Source organism: Acomys russatus, chromosome 17, assembly GCF_903995435.1.
Source record: "Acomys russatus chromosome 17, mAcoRus1.1, whole genome shotgun sequence".
Taxonomy (NCBI): domain Eukaryota; kingdom Metazoa; phylum Chordata; class Mammalia; order Rodentia; family Muridae; genus Acomys; species Acomys russatus.
Window position 1 is genome coordinate 43,344,169 of NC_067153.1, and position 18,223 is coordinate 43,362,391.

General features: G+C 44.7%; 1 protein-coding gene across 1 annotated transcript in view; it reads right to left on the reverse strand.

Moving 5' to 3' along the window:
* Enthd1 (ENTH domain containing 1) overlaps positions 1-18,223 on the reverse strand; it is a 108,922-nt gene that overhangs the window by 55,513 nt on the left and 35,186 nt on the right. Inside the window, 2 exon segments of the mRNA XM_051159401.1 lie at positions 3,424-3,547; positions 13,549-13,667. Of these exon segments, the coding sequence (XP_051015358.1) occupies positions 3,424-3,547; positions 13,549-13,667 (243 nt within the window).

Here is an 18,223-nt window from a genome sequence, read left to right on the forward strand (position 1 = left end):
TGCTCACCCTGGGAACCCAGCCGCCACGCTGTGAGGAAGCTCTCACTAGCCCATGTGGAAAGACCACTTAAATAGGCTCCTGTGGAGAGGAACTGAGGCCCCCCAGTGGATAGCCAGCAGCAAGGCCAGACACACGATGGAGCAGGGCTTCAGAAGATTCCTGGCCTGGCCTTTGAGGCCCTCCGCCGAGGCTCAGAGCTCTATCCATCATGGGAGAGGCAAGCCATCCCCACTGTGCCTTGTCCTAATTCCTGACCCAGAGAATCCATGAACATAATAAATGGTATTTACGCCACAAAATTTAGACCAGCATGTTACCCTAGAACAAAGGCAGTCTCAAGAGAAGGGACTACACATGGAATGTCGCAGAGCCCTGTGGGTACTGGCCGTGTGGGGTGATGGGACCAAAAGGATTGGCTCGGATCAAACTATGGAAAATTCATATGACAATATGAAAAACTGAGATTTATCCCACTGGCAGCAGAGAGCTGTTGACAGTTGTGAGGCTGGGAAGTGAAATGCTAGGATCTGCATTTTAGCAAGCTAGGGAAAGGCTGGAGAAAAGAAAGGCATAAAAATAGGAAAAGGGTATGGAGAGATGGCTCAGTGGATAACTTGCTTGCTGCATACAGAGGCCGAGTAGGCTTGGAGCGCTTGTAATGCTAGCACTCGGGGCAGAGATGGGAGCCTGGGGCTAGAGGGCTAGCGAGACTACTAGGAATTGGTGAGCTCTGGGTTCAGTGAGAGACCCTGCCTCAGTACACAGAGTGGAGAACCACTGAGACAGACACCTGGCATCAACTTCAAGCCTCTTCCACATATGGCATGGCCATACACTTACACATACACACTCAAACATGAAACACACACACACACACACACACACACACACACACACACACACACACACACACACCATACACATATATTACAAATTACAGCCAGAGCCCCTATGTCTGAGATGGGTTCTGGCCAAGGGAAACAACGGAGACGTTTCCTCATGCAGCATGCTCTGTGGCCTCTCTCATCTCCGTCACCCTCACTGTGTTAAAGTGTTAGAGGGAAAATACATATCCACACAAAAGCCTACTGTGCTGCTTACTTAGTACTGCAGGACCAAAAGCAACCAAGGCATCCCACAGTGGGCAAATCAATAAGCTGGCACATCTCACTCTGCACTCAGAAGAAAGGAGTGATTCAGCCACGAGAAGAGCTTTCAAGACTCGTCATGACCTCAAAGAAGCCAATTTTTTTTCCACGACAGGGTTTCTCTGTGTAGTCTTGGCTATCCTGGAACTTGCTTTTTTAGACCAGGCTGGCCTCAAGCTCAGAGATCCACCTAGTGTTGGGATTAAAGGCATGCGCCACCATGCCCTGCAAGAAGCCAATCTAAAGTGGCTACTCATACATAATTCCGATGCTCTGATGTTCTAAGAAAGGAAAAACTGTGCAGACAGCAAAATGGTGAGCGGCTGCCAGCACTGAGGGAGGCAGGGTGGACAGCGGAGCACAGAGGACCTTCAGACAATGAAGCCGTGGCACATGGCAACAGTGTATGTATGCCATGTGTTCAAACGCACAGCATGCCCTACACCAAGAGTGAGATGGGACAAAACTACAGACTTAGTCATGTCAATACAAGCCTGACTGTAATGAATGTGGACAGCGAGACGCCGTGTGCGTTTTGCACAGGAGCACACAGACACTCTGCACTTTCCACCGAGGTCTGCTGTGAATCTAAAACTGCTCCTAAAAAGAAAGTCTATATTTGAAATGTTAGGAGGGAAAATGTTAGACGACGTTAGAATACAAGAAAAGTTTTCCTCACTGCTCTTCTTTCAAGCTTTTGGAGTTGGGCGGTGTAAGAATACTAAGCAGACGGACGCGGCGGCGGCACTCGCCTTCAATCCTAGCACCCAGGAGACAGAGGCAGGTGGATCCCTGTAAGTTAGTTCCAGGCCAGCCTGGTCTACAGAGCAAGTTCCAGGCACACCAAGGCTACATAATGAGACACTCTCAAAAACAAACAAACAAACAAACAAACAAACAAGTAAATATAAATGTCAAGCAAGCTGTCCCTGGATTATAGCCATTGACAACAATTATCTGTGTTAATGCTATTTACACACCCTCAAGGTTTTGTTGTTTATTAAAATATAATTCTCACAAGCATTTATAGGAACTATTGGCAAATGTGTGTCTCTAAGGAAAAAAAGTCTATACTGACACTGTGGCTTTTCATTTTGGGTGTTGCAGATACGTCAAAGAAGAAACTTGGAGGCATATGGTCCAAGAACAGGGAGTAGAGAGAATCTAAACCTCAAGGAACCAGCTTTGTGAGGCAGGAGAGGACAACTGGGAGCTACAAACGCAAGATGGATGGCCGGTGAGGGGCTAAGGACGTTACCCTCACATCTTGGTGAGGATGGTCCACCCCACCTGCTGTGCACACCAAGAGGAGGGGCCTACTGAAAGCAGGATGCAGCTGGGCGTGCGGTGTGCACTTGGCATGCATGCCGTGAGGCCTGGCCTTCATATTGAGCCCCAAAGTGTATTGCAGGAGGCAGAGGTTCAACCATAGCCAGACCCTACAGGGTCTGACAACAGCAGAGCCCAGATGGGACTCCAAACTGTCATTTATTGGCAGTGTCTTTGGTGTAATTTTATCCCTTATCTCCCACAGTTTTTGAGACAGGGTCCTACACTGTAGGCGAGGTTGGCTCGGGTGAGGCTGGCTTTGAGTTGGTGGCAATCCTGTCTCACTGTCCTGGGGGCAGGGGGATTACAAGTGTCAGCCTTCACGCCCAGCTTTATACTGTGCCCTTCCCTCATGTTAATTATCAAGAGATGGTCAGGTGATCCATAGGGCTGATCTATGCATTCTCCTTATTCTCATTGTCACTTAATGCCTGCTTTAGCAGGCTCTCATTCATTAAACTTCATCAAAAATAAGTTACGTTAAAAAACATACTAAAATTGGGCTGGAGAGATGACTCAACCGCTGCCTTTGCGGAGGACCTGGGCTAAATGCTCAGGACCCATGTGGTGGCTCACAACTGTCTACAACTCCAGCTCCATGGCATCTAACACCCTCCCCTGGCCTCCGTGGCACAAGACACGCATATGTGCACAGACATATATGCAGGCAAAACATGTATACATATAAAATAATAAAAATAAATATTTTTAAGAACATAAAATTACTTCTACTCTTTAAAGCTTTTCAAAAAAAATGTTTAAGGCTTGCAGGTAACTTTTTAAAAAATGAAAAAGAAGCAAATGAAATCAAAGCCCCTGAAGCAGGTGCCTGGAAAAATGGGAGTCTAAGGCCGTGCAGGGGTTGGACTTATCATGGCAGTCCCCTCCCTGGTTACCAAGGAGAAGCAAAGCTTCTGAAGACACTCCCGTCTGTAACCAAATTACCTGTGTCCCAGAGATTGCAGACTTCTGCTTCCCCTTCTGACAGCCAGGAAGCAGGAGACGTGATGGAAGGAGGTATCACTGGCAAAAGCTGCTTCAGATACTCATCCTGCAACAATGTTAGGTCCTGACAGAAAAAGGAGAGAAAATAAACACACAGAAACAACAACAACAACAATGCACCATAGAGTTGACTCAACCATTAAGAGTGTGGCTGTCCTTGAAAGGACTGGACTGGGTTCCAGCAGGTACACCCAGCTGTTACAGGGCATCTGATATCTCAGGCCTCCAAAGGCACCTGCACTCATGTGCACACAGCCAGACACAAGATCAAAAGAAAACCGGTGTGTGCTGGCTAGCTTTATGTCAATTTGACACCAGTTACAAGCACTGGAGAGGAGAGAATGAGCCTCTGAAAATGCTTCCAGAAGATCTGGCTGTAGATAGCCCTGTAGGGCACTTTCTTAGTTAGTGATTAATGAGGGAGAGCCCAGCCCACTGTGGGTGATGCCGTCCCTGGGCTGGTGGTCCAGGTTCTATAAGAATGCAGGCTGAGCAAGCCACGAGGAGCAAGCCAGTAAGCAGCACCCCTCCATGGCCTCTGCACCAGCTCCTGCCTCCAGGCTCCTGCCCTGCTTGAGTTCCTGCCCTCACTGCTTTTAGTGATGAAGTGTTATATGGAACTGTGAGTGAAATAAACCCTTTATTTCCCAAACTGCTTTTGGCCATGGTGTTTCATCACACCAATAGTAGCCCTAATAGGACATTACGTTTGGGATCTGACATGAATTCAACCAGGAGACAAAGCAAATCTATCGCAGGCTCCTATGAATCGGTTTGGCTTTCTGTAATTTTGATATTTAAGGTGCGTTTTGTGACCCTTTAGGATTGGCTCTTCTTTTTGTCCAGCACAGTTCCCAGTGACTCACCCAGCGTGCTGTGCACACTGAAAGCGCCTTCCTCTTCCCTGCTGAGGTGTGCAGCAGACATGTTCAAGTACACTGGGTTCTTTTTAGATTTGGGCTGTTTCAGATAAAATCTCTGGGTGTAGGTTTTGGTATGATGTAAGTTAATTTCCATATCTATGAGGCCACTAGGGGGGCCATTGCTGGGGTATGCAGATGGATGTCATATAATCAGGTGTCATTATTTTTGAGACAGAGTCTCATGATGTAGCCCTGGCTGGCCTGGAACTCACAGAGACCCACCTGCCTCTGCCTCCTGAGAGCTGGGATTAATTAACCAACCATGCCCAACACAGGCACACATTCTATTGACTTTTGCTGGGTTTTTTGTTGTTGTTGTTGTTTTTGTTTTTTAAGATTTACTTATTGTGCATGGATGTTACGTCTATCACCATGTGTGTCTCTGGTGCTCAGAGGCCAGAAGATGGTGTGGGATCCCTTGGAACTGGAGTTTTAGGTGGTTATGGGCTGCCTTGTGGGTGTTGAGAACCAAACCCGAGTCCTCTGCAAGGGCAGGAAGTGCTCTAAGCCACAAGCCCTCGCTCTGTCCCACATGGTCGGCTTTACAAGACACTATCGATGATTTCTTAGGGTGATTTCACCTTTTGAGATTCCCACCAGCAAAACAAGAGTGGTCTGACTCCTCCATAGTCTCGTTAACATGCGGAGTTGTCACCACTTCTGTGTCAGCCATTCCAATATGACACTGTGTGTGCCTCAGGCCTGACAACACGGGCCATCTCTCCTAGCGTTTCTTTACTATCCATATTTGATGAAATGACTATTCATATTGTTTGTGTACCATCTGATTTGCAGCTTACTGAGTTTTTCCATAAATAGGTGCTGTATTCTATCAAATGCACTGCTCTATCAAGTGAAATTATCATGAAATTTTTTTCTTTCTCTTGTTGACAAGGCAAATTGCATGAGCTCAGACTGACATGTCACCAACGCAACCATGTGACAATCTCTTCTGTCGTGTGTCTGAATGTCCTTTCTTCCATGGTAAGGACACCAAAGATAATGAAAACAGAGTATCCATGGTTACCTGTTGGATCCTGCACACATTAAACTCATCATCATCTCAGAGCAAAAATACCACTGCAGAAGAAAAACCCCAAATGAATGCAAGTATGTTAATTTCATTCTGTATTTTAGGAATTGTGTTTTATAATGATACAAAGCTTTCCAGGTTCTCAATGACAAAAACCTACACACAACTTTTTATATATATATAAATCTAGACCCGATGTTGATGAGGAAATGTGGTATCTGGTATCTGAGTTTGGCTTATTTTGCCACACAAATGTTCATGGCAGTTTTATTCATGATTGACAAAACTTGCAAGCGAGCTTTGGTAGGTGAATGGGCGACTAATGCTACATACAGACAGTGGAATGTCATTTAACATACTACATGTTTAACTATTTCCATTGAGAAGAGTGTGTGTGCGTGCGTGTGTGTGTGTGTGTGTGTGTGTGTGTGTGTGTGCGCGCGCGTGTGTGTGTGTGTGCGTGTGCGTGTGTGTGTGCGTGTGTGTGCATGTGTGTGCGTGTGCGTGTGTGCGTGCGTGTGTGTGCGTGTGTAAGAGCACGTGCCTCAGCACCTGAGGACTGGAGGATCACGTGGGTTGTCGTCTTTCACTCACGTCTCATTCTCTTGAGACAAGGGCTCTCACTGAACCCTGAGCTCACTGCATCCCTGTCTCTGCCTTCCCCACCCTCTGCCCAGCACTGCGGTCACAGATGCTCATGGTCATGCCCCTTTTTATGTGGGTACTCAGGATCTGAACTCAGGTCCTCATGCCTACACAGCAAGTGCTCCCCATGATTGAGCCATCTCTCCAGCCCCACAGAAAGCAGAGCAGAGCTTTCAAAGGTAGAACAGGGCTCACTAGAGAATGAGCTTTCAAAACTAAGGAAACCTTTTATGTTTATGATTGACACTGGTCCATTTTCTCTCTTCCTGCTGTCCAGAGTTTTTATCATTAAGTTTGGAAATAAGGTTATTTGTAGCTTTTATTATGACAAAAACAAACAAACAAACAAATCCTTCTTTTCTTGCCCACTAAAAAAGTGAAAAATAAATAAATAAATAATAATAAAAACAAGGCTGCAGGATTTTTGTTGTTGTGGTTGTTGTTGCAGCTGTTTCCATAGCAACCAACAGGGATGTTGTGAAGTAGTTCACACAAAATTAAGGCTGACCAAAACCTTCTATGTCCTTGTCAGTTGCTAAATCAATAGTGATGGGTGATAAATGTTCTACTGTGTCCACTTAGGATTTTGCAAAATGAAGAATATACAAATTTTGTCCTTTGGTTTATTTCTGTGCAATTTGTCCTATTTGCAAAATTTTTAACTCATCAGAGCTGCTAGAGAAGTGGAGACTATGCTTACTCTAAGTATGTTTGCTCATCACCCCGTCTCTGCTGCACCGTTGCTTCTGCTTAAAAGTCCACGTGAATGCCTTTGCTTGTGCTTTAATTATTATTTTTTAGATTAGAAAATACTCGCTGCAAAACACCAAACACCATGCACAATAAAGAGCCAAGAGCAAGGTTTCTGCTCGCTTCTCCACAGGTGCTGGTCCTCTCCTCAGGGGCAACTAGTACTCAGCCTGTTTTATAAATTGAGGGGATATTTTCTGTGCTGATGCATTTTAAAAAGCTAAATGGACTCACAATCTATATTTCTCTCAAGCCTTCTCTGGCATCGGCAATCTATCTTGGCCATCTTTCTATGTAATCAATGCAAGCATTCACTGTGTGCTGTCCCCACCTCGGCTTCTGTCACTCAAGTATTTGTGACAGACCTGCTTCTCTCAGGACAGAGCTGAGCTATACTCCTGATGTGTAAATTAATTTAATCATTCCCTATTGGTAATCATTTCCAGATTTCTTTTCTTGTTTCTATCTATTAAAATTGTTGCAATAAAAAGCTTCATACAGACACCTTTCAAGCTGTGTATTCACAGTGGCACTGCTGAGCACTCATGCAGGTTTGACTTGAGTTTGAATGGTGCCAAATTGTACCCTCAGAAGCGCACCTGCCTGTATCAGCAACTTATTGGCGGGGCCCTTCCTCTCGGTGCAAATACAGGGTGGGAGCAATTAATTTTTTTTTTATCAGCATGAAAGGCACAAAAATTTTGTTTTATCTAATTACACATGAGACTGCGTGATATTTTGTAAGGCATTTCATCTTTTCTTGCGTATGGGTGTTTGGTGCCATAGATTAGATCCAGGGCCTCAGGGACACAGGGCGCTCTCTACCACTTAGCTGTAGCCCCAGCCTCCTGCTTAACAACTTCATAAAGGGACTTGCTATATCCATTTACTCATTTTTGGTGTGTGTGCGAGGGGGAACACATATGCCATAGTTCATAGAAGACAACGGGGCACAGCTTGTAAGGGTCAATTCTTCCCTTCCACCATTAGTCAACAGACTGACAACAAGCAGCTTCACCCACAGAGCCTTCCTGACTGCCCTTTCTATCAATGTCTAGAACTGCTGGCCTACTGAAGAAGTATCTCATTATCAGCCCATTGTTCATTTTCAGTTAACTTGAAATTTTTTTTTACTTTATGTTTTTTGTTTTGGTTTGGTTTGGTTGTTTTGTTTTTTCTTGATAGAAGTCTTTAGCTCTTATGTAGTCCAATCTACTTATCTATCCATTATTACTTCTGGAGTTTACGAATTCTTAGAAATATTTTCCTGAGACTCTACAACTTTATAAAAATCTCCTTTAAAAAACAAAACCAGAATATATTTCAGAGGTACTTTGGGTTTACAGCAAAAATGAGCAGAAGGTAGAGAGGTGTCTTTGTAAACTCTGTCCAGCTTACACACAGCATCACCATGGGCACACTCCCTGAATGCTACCCTCGCTGAGTGGTCTACAGACACACACTCACTCAGGTCTATAGTTTGCACTGGATATATCCCTGCTGTCATTCATGTTTTGGGTTTGGGCAAAGGTCTAATGACGCATGTCAATCATGTGTATACATTACTGTATAGATCAGTTTCCCTAAAAGCTGTCCCTGAACTGCCTACAGATCTCTTCCTGCACCCCAGAGACTCCAATCGTGCACTCTCTGGGTTCAGTCTTTTCCAGGCTCTCATACTGTTGGAGTCCCGTGGTGCATACACTTTCACTGGCTTCGTGCACTTATTAATAGGCATTAAAATCTCCTCCATGTCTTTATGAATTGCTGGCTCGTTTCTTTTTATTTTATTTTAATTTTTCCATTATTTGTATAAGAAGATTTAACTCTGCATAATAAGAACTAGTAAAAGATGAACAGCACCAAAATAAAAATGCAACTTGGGGCTGGCGCAGAGCTTCAGCCAGCAGGAGCACTTGCCGCGCACACATGAGGGCCTGAGTTCAGACCCCAGACCCCACACTGAATAAAGCTGGTGTGGCCATGAGCATCAGCAACTCTTCTGGAGGATCCAAGCTCAGTCCCCAGCATCTGTAACTCCAGCACCTCTAGCCTCCAAGGCACTGTACACATGGGACCTTCACTCACTCTGGCAGACACACTCATAATAACAAACAAACAACAAACAAACAAATCTTTAAACATACTTTTAAAAGAAGCATATGCATCTCTTTTGAGGCAATTTTTCTCTTATTTGTAGAAAAAGAATAATTAAAGAGGTTTCTGTTTGAGTTTTTAAGAGCTACTTCAAAGCCACCCCACCCTGTCTGAGACCTGGCCACCACCGCCCGCTTCTTGCTCTGCTCGGGAAAACAAGGGGCAGATGTGCACTCCGCAGGCAGCTCACTATGACAACAATTAGCTTTACTGCTCAGCTTGCTAGGACTTATCTTCTGCTGGAGGAGCGGGGGCCAGAGAAGACATGTTGGATTGCACTGACTGCTCCCAGTAGTAACAGGAGGCTGTGCTTATCAAGGGGGTGGTCAGTGTTAATCTGCCACCAAGCCTTTAAAAAAAAATGAAAGCTTAGCTTCTAGACTACTCCTGGTGAAAGAAGCTATCATTTTCTCACTGATACAAAATATAGTATTATATAAATCAGTAAGTGAGGGTTCCTCGAAAACAAGGGTGAATGTCAAGATTTAAAGACTAATCCAAGAAATGGGGCGGCATTTGGTGCCTTTGGCTCAACTACACAGAGAAATAGTCAAGTCTGCTTTTTACTGAAAAGTTATCAGCATCAAGGAAATTAATAGTAATTTAAAATCATTTTACCTCATGTCTTATCTTTTAAAACAATCTAGTTTTCTTTTTAATCTGTAAGCCACTGTAAATTTGAACTCCATAAATCCCTTTCCAAACTATCAGGAAAGCCCTTAGATCCAGTGCCTAAAAGGACTGAGGAAAGGGGTTGGTCAAGCATTCAAGCCTCCTTCCTAGGACACGCAACAGATGGCGAAGGAACGGCATTCATAGGAACGGAAGGGAAGGCAGCACGCTAGCCGTCCACGCCGGAGACCTGGGGCCACAGTCTTGTCTCACAAGGAGGTGCTCTTCCGGTTGGAAAGCACAGAGTCAAAATGAACAAAACAGCAAAGGCGAATGAGCATTTCACCTAGTCATCAGTCACGAGTGGAAGAGATTTCCAACTAAGGCAGTTCTGCAAGGTCATGCTTTGAGGATACTGTCCTTCTCCAAAAATCCAGTAAGGAGGGGAAAAAATACAATGTGAAAATCAAAAAGACACAGCGTGCTCACAAATGAGGCTACCACGTTCATAGATGAGAGCATAAGCAAAACCGTGGGTTAAAGCTGCAGGCCTCCGGGACTCTGGGGCCAGCACGGGGCAGAAAACATCTACTCAGCTCCAGGGAGGAGGTCAGGCAGAAAACGGCCATGGAAGGCCAAAGCGTCCACACTGCCTGGAGTCTCTATTCATAAAGGAAGGAAGCAGGAACAGCCTGTTACTCAGCCACAGCCTGAGGGAGCATACCATTCAGGTAGGGGAGGGGTCACCTCCACACCCAGTGCTCTACAGACCAGATTGGCTGCACCTCTGACATCAGTGAAGGTGAGGAGCCTCAAGCTGTCAATGTAAGCCCTGGCTCTGGACAGCTTGAGCAGGAAAATGGAAGACAAAAAATTAGTTTGAAAAGTGTTGGTAATGCTGGGTGTGGTGGCACATGCCTTTAATCCCAGCACCCAGGAGGCAGAAGCAGGCAGATGAATGTGAGTTCAAGGCCAGCCTGGTCTACAAAGCGAGTCCAGGCCAGCCAAGACTACACAGGGAAACCCAGTGTCGAAAAACCTAAAAAAAACAAAAACAAACAAACAAAACCCTTCACTCATGCCATATGAAGAATGGCATCTAATAGTAATTCATAGGGGTTCTTTAGTCAACAAGAAGCATTGTCTATGCCTAGACATTCACGTTTCAGCCAGACTCAGAGCTAGTCCCATATGGTGGGATAAGCAATATAAGTTACCTGCTAGTTCTGCAGTTTAAATTCTTCCCATCCTGACTGTAGCGCCCTCCCTCATTCTCTCCCTCATCCCCTCTCCCTCCCTCTCTTAGTACTCAGACAGGAGAGCCCTTTTCCCCTAATATCTGACCTCAGCCTATCAAGTCTCATCTGTATTAGCTGTAACCTCGTCCTCTGTAGTCTGGCAAGGCTGTCTTGCCAGGGAGAAGTGATCTAAGTTCAGTGGCCAGAGTACATGTCTGAAGTAGTCCCTACTCTCCAGACGTGGGATCCACAAAGAGACTGTGCTACCACATCCCAGCAGTGGGTCTAGGTCCATATCATACATGGTCCTTGACTGATGTTTCTGACTCTGTTTTGTAGTGTAATTACCCTATATTATGTGGCTAATGTCTGATTGTGAGTGAGTATATACCATGCGTGTCTTTCTGGGTCTGGGTTACTTCACTCAGGATGATCTTTTCCAGTTCCATCCATTTGCCTGCAAATTTCAAGATTTCCTTGTTTTTAATAGATGAATAGTATTCCATTGTGTAGATGTACCATCTTAGGTGCAGCAGATAGATAGAACTCTATAGAAAGACAAAGTCTTCAAAACCCCAGAGACATGCAGAATATGGCATTTAAAGTGTTTTTATTACTTTAAAGATTCATTGACAATGAGACAGATTAATTCCTGGCAACACCCAGCCTACCTCAAAGAAGATGATGAGCATCAAAGAACCTCCTAATGGAGATGGCTTCAAATGTGGCAAACAAGCCACTGGAGAAAAGGTCCTTGTTTCTACCACAGACAGAATTCTGCCTTAAAAAAAGGACAAGCTTGGATGCAGGCAAAGTCGACGGCTAAACTCTGCCAAGACAGGGTAAGCAAGTCCTCAGTAGTTCCTGCCTCACAAATATGTCAGATATATTGGGCCAGAAGGCTGAAGAAGATATTCTAATGTTATAGAGAGTTTTGGGTGACTATTCAGGTAGAAAACTATCTCTGTCATCTTTTCATCTGGAAAGCTCCTAACCTGCACTCCCAGCATACTCAGACAATCAAGTTTACTCCTTCTCAAGTCTCTGAGGGGGTTGAAGACCAGGTAGCTTAGTTTTACAATGAAGATTAATTGTTTAGTGGTTAAGACGTTTTTAGGTCTAGATAGGTGACCTAAATTGATAATGTCAATATGCGATGGAGATTGATTTACATTCAGAAATTTAGACGCACCAAGATAGGAAAGATGTCTTTTTCAAGGCTGTCAAATACAAATAGCCAAAACACTAAGAATGTGACATTTATATAATTCCTGATTGTGTCATGGTTCTTCTTACCATAGGTAATGTATTGTATATATGTGTAAAATATAAATGTATATATACAAAAATAAAATAATTTTTAAAAGAAAGAAAAGCATGAGGAATGACAGATTAAATGGCCAGATGTGTACCTAGGAGCTACTAAGCAGAAAGAATTCCAAAGCAGTAGGATAAAGCAGTATGGGAAGAGCCCTGTGACTGAACCAGAAACACGAGCTGCCATATGCAGGCACAGACGGGAGCAAGGTACAGGTCTGAGGAGGGGGAACACGGGAGGAACACAGCAGGCACTGGCTCCTTTGCACAGCAGAGTACTATAGAGAGAAAGAACGAGAAGAAAGGGGACACTGGGCTCTTGTGAAAGGCTCTCTGTGTGCGTGGATGGGGCTGAGGTGGGCCTTATCCTGGGCAGAAGGTGAGTGGCACAGTGGAGGGATAAAGAGAGGAGGAAGCTCATCCATTGGCTGCTCTGGTGCCTACCGCATGCTAGGGTCAGAAGCCGTACTCCAGAGTGGAAGGCCCTGAGAAAGGGAGATGAGCTGCTTGGTAGGGATGAGCAGGCAGGCCTGGGAATGTGCTTTTCCCTCTTCCTGTTTCAACTCCTACATAGGCAGGTCTCCCTTTAAGGGAGTGCTTCTTCTTGGGGTGCTAAAGATAAAGAATCAATGTGTGGCCTCAGTACTGCAGGGGTGGCCACGTCCACTCCCTTATTTAACCATGTTGTCCCACCCCTCCGTGAGGACTACTGGAAATTGTGGTGGGGAGGAAAGGCGACACTGTTTTCTTCAGTGATGTACCCACTGACAAGCTGCCCTTGCTTTATTAAACAACCTCCTATGTGTGCTTGGGCAAGTAAATCTTACTAAACTCAGGGGCTGTACAACATAAGACATGAAAGCAAGAGGGTGGGGCCTCGTGGGCTCCTCCCCCATGCACCAGGAATGTTGTCATGCCTAATCTTGTACAGACTTGCTGAGAAGAAGGGCCACAGGGGAGGAGGGCAATGACCAAGGGGATAAGGATGTAAATGGTTAAATGTCATTATCTGAATGTGTGGCATTGTCAACACTGGAAAAAGCAGGGAGAAGGCCATTTAAGATGCTATACTGTTGTCAACTTCCCAGAAAGTCACAATCAAGACCTTTTAAGGTTGTGGATTTGGCTCCGAGGTAGATAGAGTGTTGGGCTAGCACACACTGGGTTCAGTGCCCAGCATCACAAAATAAATATATGGACAGCCCAAACTATACCATAAAGGAAAACTCACCACAATTTTACCTAACCGGCATTTAAAACTCTGGATTACATAAAACACAAATGCCTTGCAGACACTTTCAACCTGCAGAGGTGCAAATGAATGCACCCAGGTTTTAGCGTGCATGTTTGGTTACCTGGCAGAGGAGCAAAGGAAACCAGAGTACCTCACCTCTGTTGATTTCCACGCCTTCATCCTGAGTGGAGGAGAGTCCTTGGCCGGGGAGGTTCCAGCAGGTGAGGGGATGTCCAGGCACTGCTCCAGCCTCAGCCTTGCCTTGGAAGCATTTTCTGTCAACAACATAAAGCTAGTTTTACCTTGGCAATACATACATAAATAAGTAAATAAATATTAGTATTTTGTATATTTTTTATTCATATGTAACTTTAATCACTTCTGAGAATTCATTCTGCCTTCTAAATACACATCACACCCAAAAGGCAACCTCTGAAGATGCGCTCAGTACTTTACAATATTAGCAAGCCCAGAAGGGTTCAAAAACTGTGGTTTGAAGTCCATGGTCCTGTCCCATCTCAGAAATTCTGTTATAGCTTTATTTCTGGAAGCATTTAAAAAACAACATAAAATGAAGTGGCAGCTATAGTGTGTCACATAGTAATGCACAACAAACTAGAACTTCAAAGGTGAAACTATTAGAAAGGGGATTTTAGTATTGCAAGAATGATGACTATAATTATTAGAATATTTAAGGAGTCTTATCACTGCAAAGCGAATTTCATGTGTTCTATGTGGGAGGAACAGATCAGAAATGCATAGATCATTTATGCAGCAAATAAGCCTTTAATGTAAAAAATCACTAAGCATAAAGGAGAAAATACCTTAATGAAAATAAGCTGGTATGTCTGCCCATGTTTACCGTATTTGGCATCTTTTTCAGCTTTAATATCCCGTGTCTTCCTGGGTCAGTTACTGTGTAGTACTACCAGCTCTAAAGGTGAACCTCTGGGCCAGGATGCAGCTCAGTTGTCTAGCATTTACTCAGCATATATGAGCACTAAAAAAGGAAGTGTCTAAAAGTATTAGTACTAACTCTATCTTGACATGCGAGTGTGGACAATGAGAGGTATAAGATGGCCATCTTCATATTGGTGTCTGCACACTTGTAGGGAGCATAAGTGCCCCTTGGGGGCTAAGATTACATTGACTCTTAAAGGAATCGATTCCCAGACCTGTAACATCTACAGATCTTCTTCCAAATCTCATCTGCCTGAGAGGGCCTGGCCAACTCTTTCCCTTTGCCATTCATAGTTTCCTCCACTTCATAAAAACAAAGACATACCGTGTATCCATTTTGTGAATGGGTCTTCTTCCCCAAACATAAGGCACCAATAATAGAAACAGCACAACAAGCAAGCCACCTCAGGGAGCCCTCCATTACTCAAGACAGGGAAGACGCAGTGTCTTGTCCCATACATGGTCTTTTAAAGGCAAAGCAATGGCAACAGGAGTTACCAGAACACCTGATGTTCAGAAACACCGTATCCCAGCATGGAGCAGCAGGACAGCTGGACAATTCCATTTAACATCATGTGCTGTCCATCCCAACGATGGTCAAAGAACGGATCACTCCTAAGGAAGTCTCCTGAGAGCAGACTTATGAAGCCTGGGTATACGTGCGGGCAGGGGAAGGCATCTTTATGTTATTACTGCGACAGTTCACACGGCTCCAAGGCTGAGCTAGCCGCCCCCTTAGGAAAGGCTTCAGGACTCCTATGGAGGCATGCGGTGTGTGTCTGAGATCCTAACGCTGAGGAGGTGGAGGCAGGAGGACCCCGAATTCAGGGCCAAGGTCTGCTACCTATAGATTCTGAGGCCAGATTGGGCCCCATGACATGCCCACCCCTCAGAAAATGGCAGGCAAGATGGCTTAGCAGGCAAAGGCACCACAAGCTGTTCTTTGACCTCCACTCACATGCTAGGGCATGCACAGGCACACGTACACATTCACTTACACACTCAAAGTAAGTAAACAAAAGTCTAATAATTGTAAAGGATGTAGAGATTTGAAGGTAATGGTAGAAATATTTATATTTATTAGAATAAATGAGTAAGGCATTTTATGGAGAAAAAGCCACTTGAAATTCAATTCAAATTATTGATTTGACAATGAGGGTTGCACTTGCCAAGAAGATTATATGGTAGCTATTTTCCAAAAATTGCATAAACCAAGTCTGCAGTTATAAAGAATTGAAAACATTTAAAGCACACGCTATAAAATCGGCTTCTGACAAATACATTACACTGACAATCATAAGGCGGTTAGTATTTTCATTTCCCCTGCAATTTCTGATTATGTTGGGTTAGAGTACAAGTTTAATTAATAGCTGATCAATTTGAATAAAGGGGTTTTTGTAGTATTCCCAGAAGTTGAAAAAGTAAATTACTCCTAATGACTGTTTAAAAAAAAAAAAAAAACCTTTCCCCAAATAAGTTTGCTTTCAAAAACATGGGAGAAAGACTTCATCAGGTTCCAGCTGACAAGAGACAGGAAATATTCCTATAATTAGTCACTAGATACTGATGGCACATTACTTGGAAGGAATTCATAGGACTGACTGACAGTGCTACAATAAAGTACCTCCTAGTCCTGGCTATGATTTCTGTGAACAGGTTTTTAAAGCATTTATATCTATTAAAAACATGAAATAAAATAGATGTTGCAGAGTGCTTACAGCGAGCAATGAATAGTATCTGTGTGGGGGTGAATGGTTCCACTTAGCTCATTAGAGCATGTGTTTCCAATGAAGTTGGACTCTCTACGGTGATAAGTACTTCTGAGGACGCGCTGTGAGAGTTCAATGGCTTTGACAGGCTGTGCACAGGAAGTCGGTTTGAAGGGGCTCTGAGAGGTGGTGCGCACCCCAGTAAACAGGTGGACAGAAATCATCTCTGGCAGAAGGCACAAGAACAGTAGGTGCCAAATCCTGAAGAAATAATAAGGACTTTTCATTTACGTTGGTAGCTTTTCATTTTGCTGTAGCCTTACATGAAAATGAGTCATTAAAATGGACTTATTTTTGATGTGGAGATTTTCTAATCAGTCCTGGAAAACAGTGGGGACTTGGGGCTTCGTCTACCTGCTTTCCTTAGGTTTGGCCAGAAGCTGTACCAACTGCTCCTTCAGTGTTCAGCGGCAAAATTATGTCTGACATGACATGGGCCCAGGCTCTTTCAACAGCATGGGCGGAGAGGGGTAGGCTAATAAGCATTTCCAAAAGTCCCTTCTGAGGAACCTTCAGGAGAAGTTGAGCACAGCACGAGATGCACTCTGGCCCAGAAGCACCCTCTCATTTCACTTCTGTTGCTGTAACCAAGGAGGGTGGTGGTATCTGCCTTCCAATTCCAGATCATGGTCCGTCATCTAGGGGAAATCAAAGCAGGCGATCCAGCAGCTAGTCGCATCCCAGCTACTTTCAGCTACAGTCAAGAGTGGAAAAATGAAAGCTCTCCCACTGCCGGCTTGTTGCTGTGCACAGCAAGCTTTCTTCACTCTCACACAGTTCAGAACACTGTCCAGGCCATGGCACCACACACATTAAGGGTGGGTCTCCCCACCTCAATTAAATCAAGACAATCCTTCCCAGACATGTTCATGGGCCATCCTGACCCAGACAGTTCCTCACTGAGACTCTCTTGCTAGGTGATTCTAGACTGTATCAAGTTGGCAGTTAAAACTAGGTAGCACAACGGGTAAACACTATGAAGCTATCCATGGCCAAGAAGAGTGGCAGGCAGGCTGCAGAAAGCCTCAGGACATTCCTGATCGTCCTTGCGTGATATCACACGGCATGATACTGGAAGGGAGGCGAGCTCCATTAGATTAGATGACTAAACCACATGTGCGGCTAGATTTCCACAAGGAGGGGGTGTGTGCATGCGCACATTTAGCTCCTTGCTGGAAATGAAGTCCAGCAATTAGAACTATGAGATCATGAGGTGGAGGAAAAGCATGTGAACGAGAGGCCCCAGAGGAAAGTGTGAAGATGCCACAGGAAGCGATGCCAGGGAGGCCCTTGAAGATGAGCGGCCCAATACCGCAGCTAACTTTGTAGAAACTATCTGGAAAGCTGGAGATCTCGTTGAGCCTGCAGAGCTCAGATAACACCACAAAGCAGAACTGGTGGGTCCCATGACAGCTCTTAGATGAGACACTACACGACACGATCAGTGCCACTGTGATGCTAGAGATGAGATGCCCTGGAACCAAGCACGTGCAAACTGTCCCACTTCTCCCCCAGAGTTAACAAATGCTGTCACTGTAGATCCACAGGGTCCTCTCACTTGTGATTTAAGTAAACATGTTTCAGTTACTCTTCAGAGCCAGGATGGCGGCCTACACTGTAGTCTAAGGAGGCTGGGGCAGGAGAAGTGCTCAGGTGCAGCTCTGGAGGCCGACCCGGGCAGCACAGTTGAGACTTTTTTTTTTCAAGTTTTCATAAAAGAGAATATAGTGGAGAGTGGGGTCTGACTTTCTCACGTACTCTGGTGCCTCACATTTGATCACATCCCCTGGATGGGAAGACCTGGTGCACTCAGAGGAAGGACAGCATGTTACCAAGAAGAGACTTGATACCCTATGAGCATATACAGGGGGAGGAGGTCCCCTGCAGTCACAGTCATGGGGAGGGGAGTAAGGGGAAAATTGGAGGGAGGGAGGAATGAGAGGATACAAGGGATGGGATAACAATTGAGATGTAATAAGAATAAATTAATAAAATAAAATTTAAAAAAGAGAGAGAATATATTCTATCTAAGAAAACACCCAGGTGCTGGAAAGATGCATAGTTGGTAAAGTGCTTACTGTGTACACACAAGGGCCTGAGTT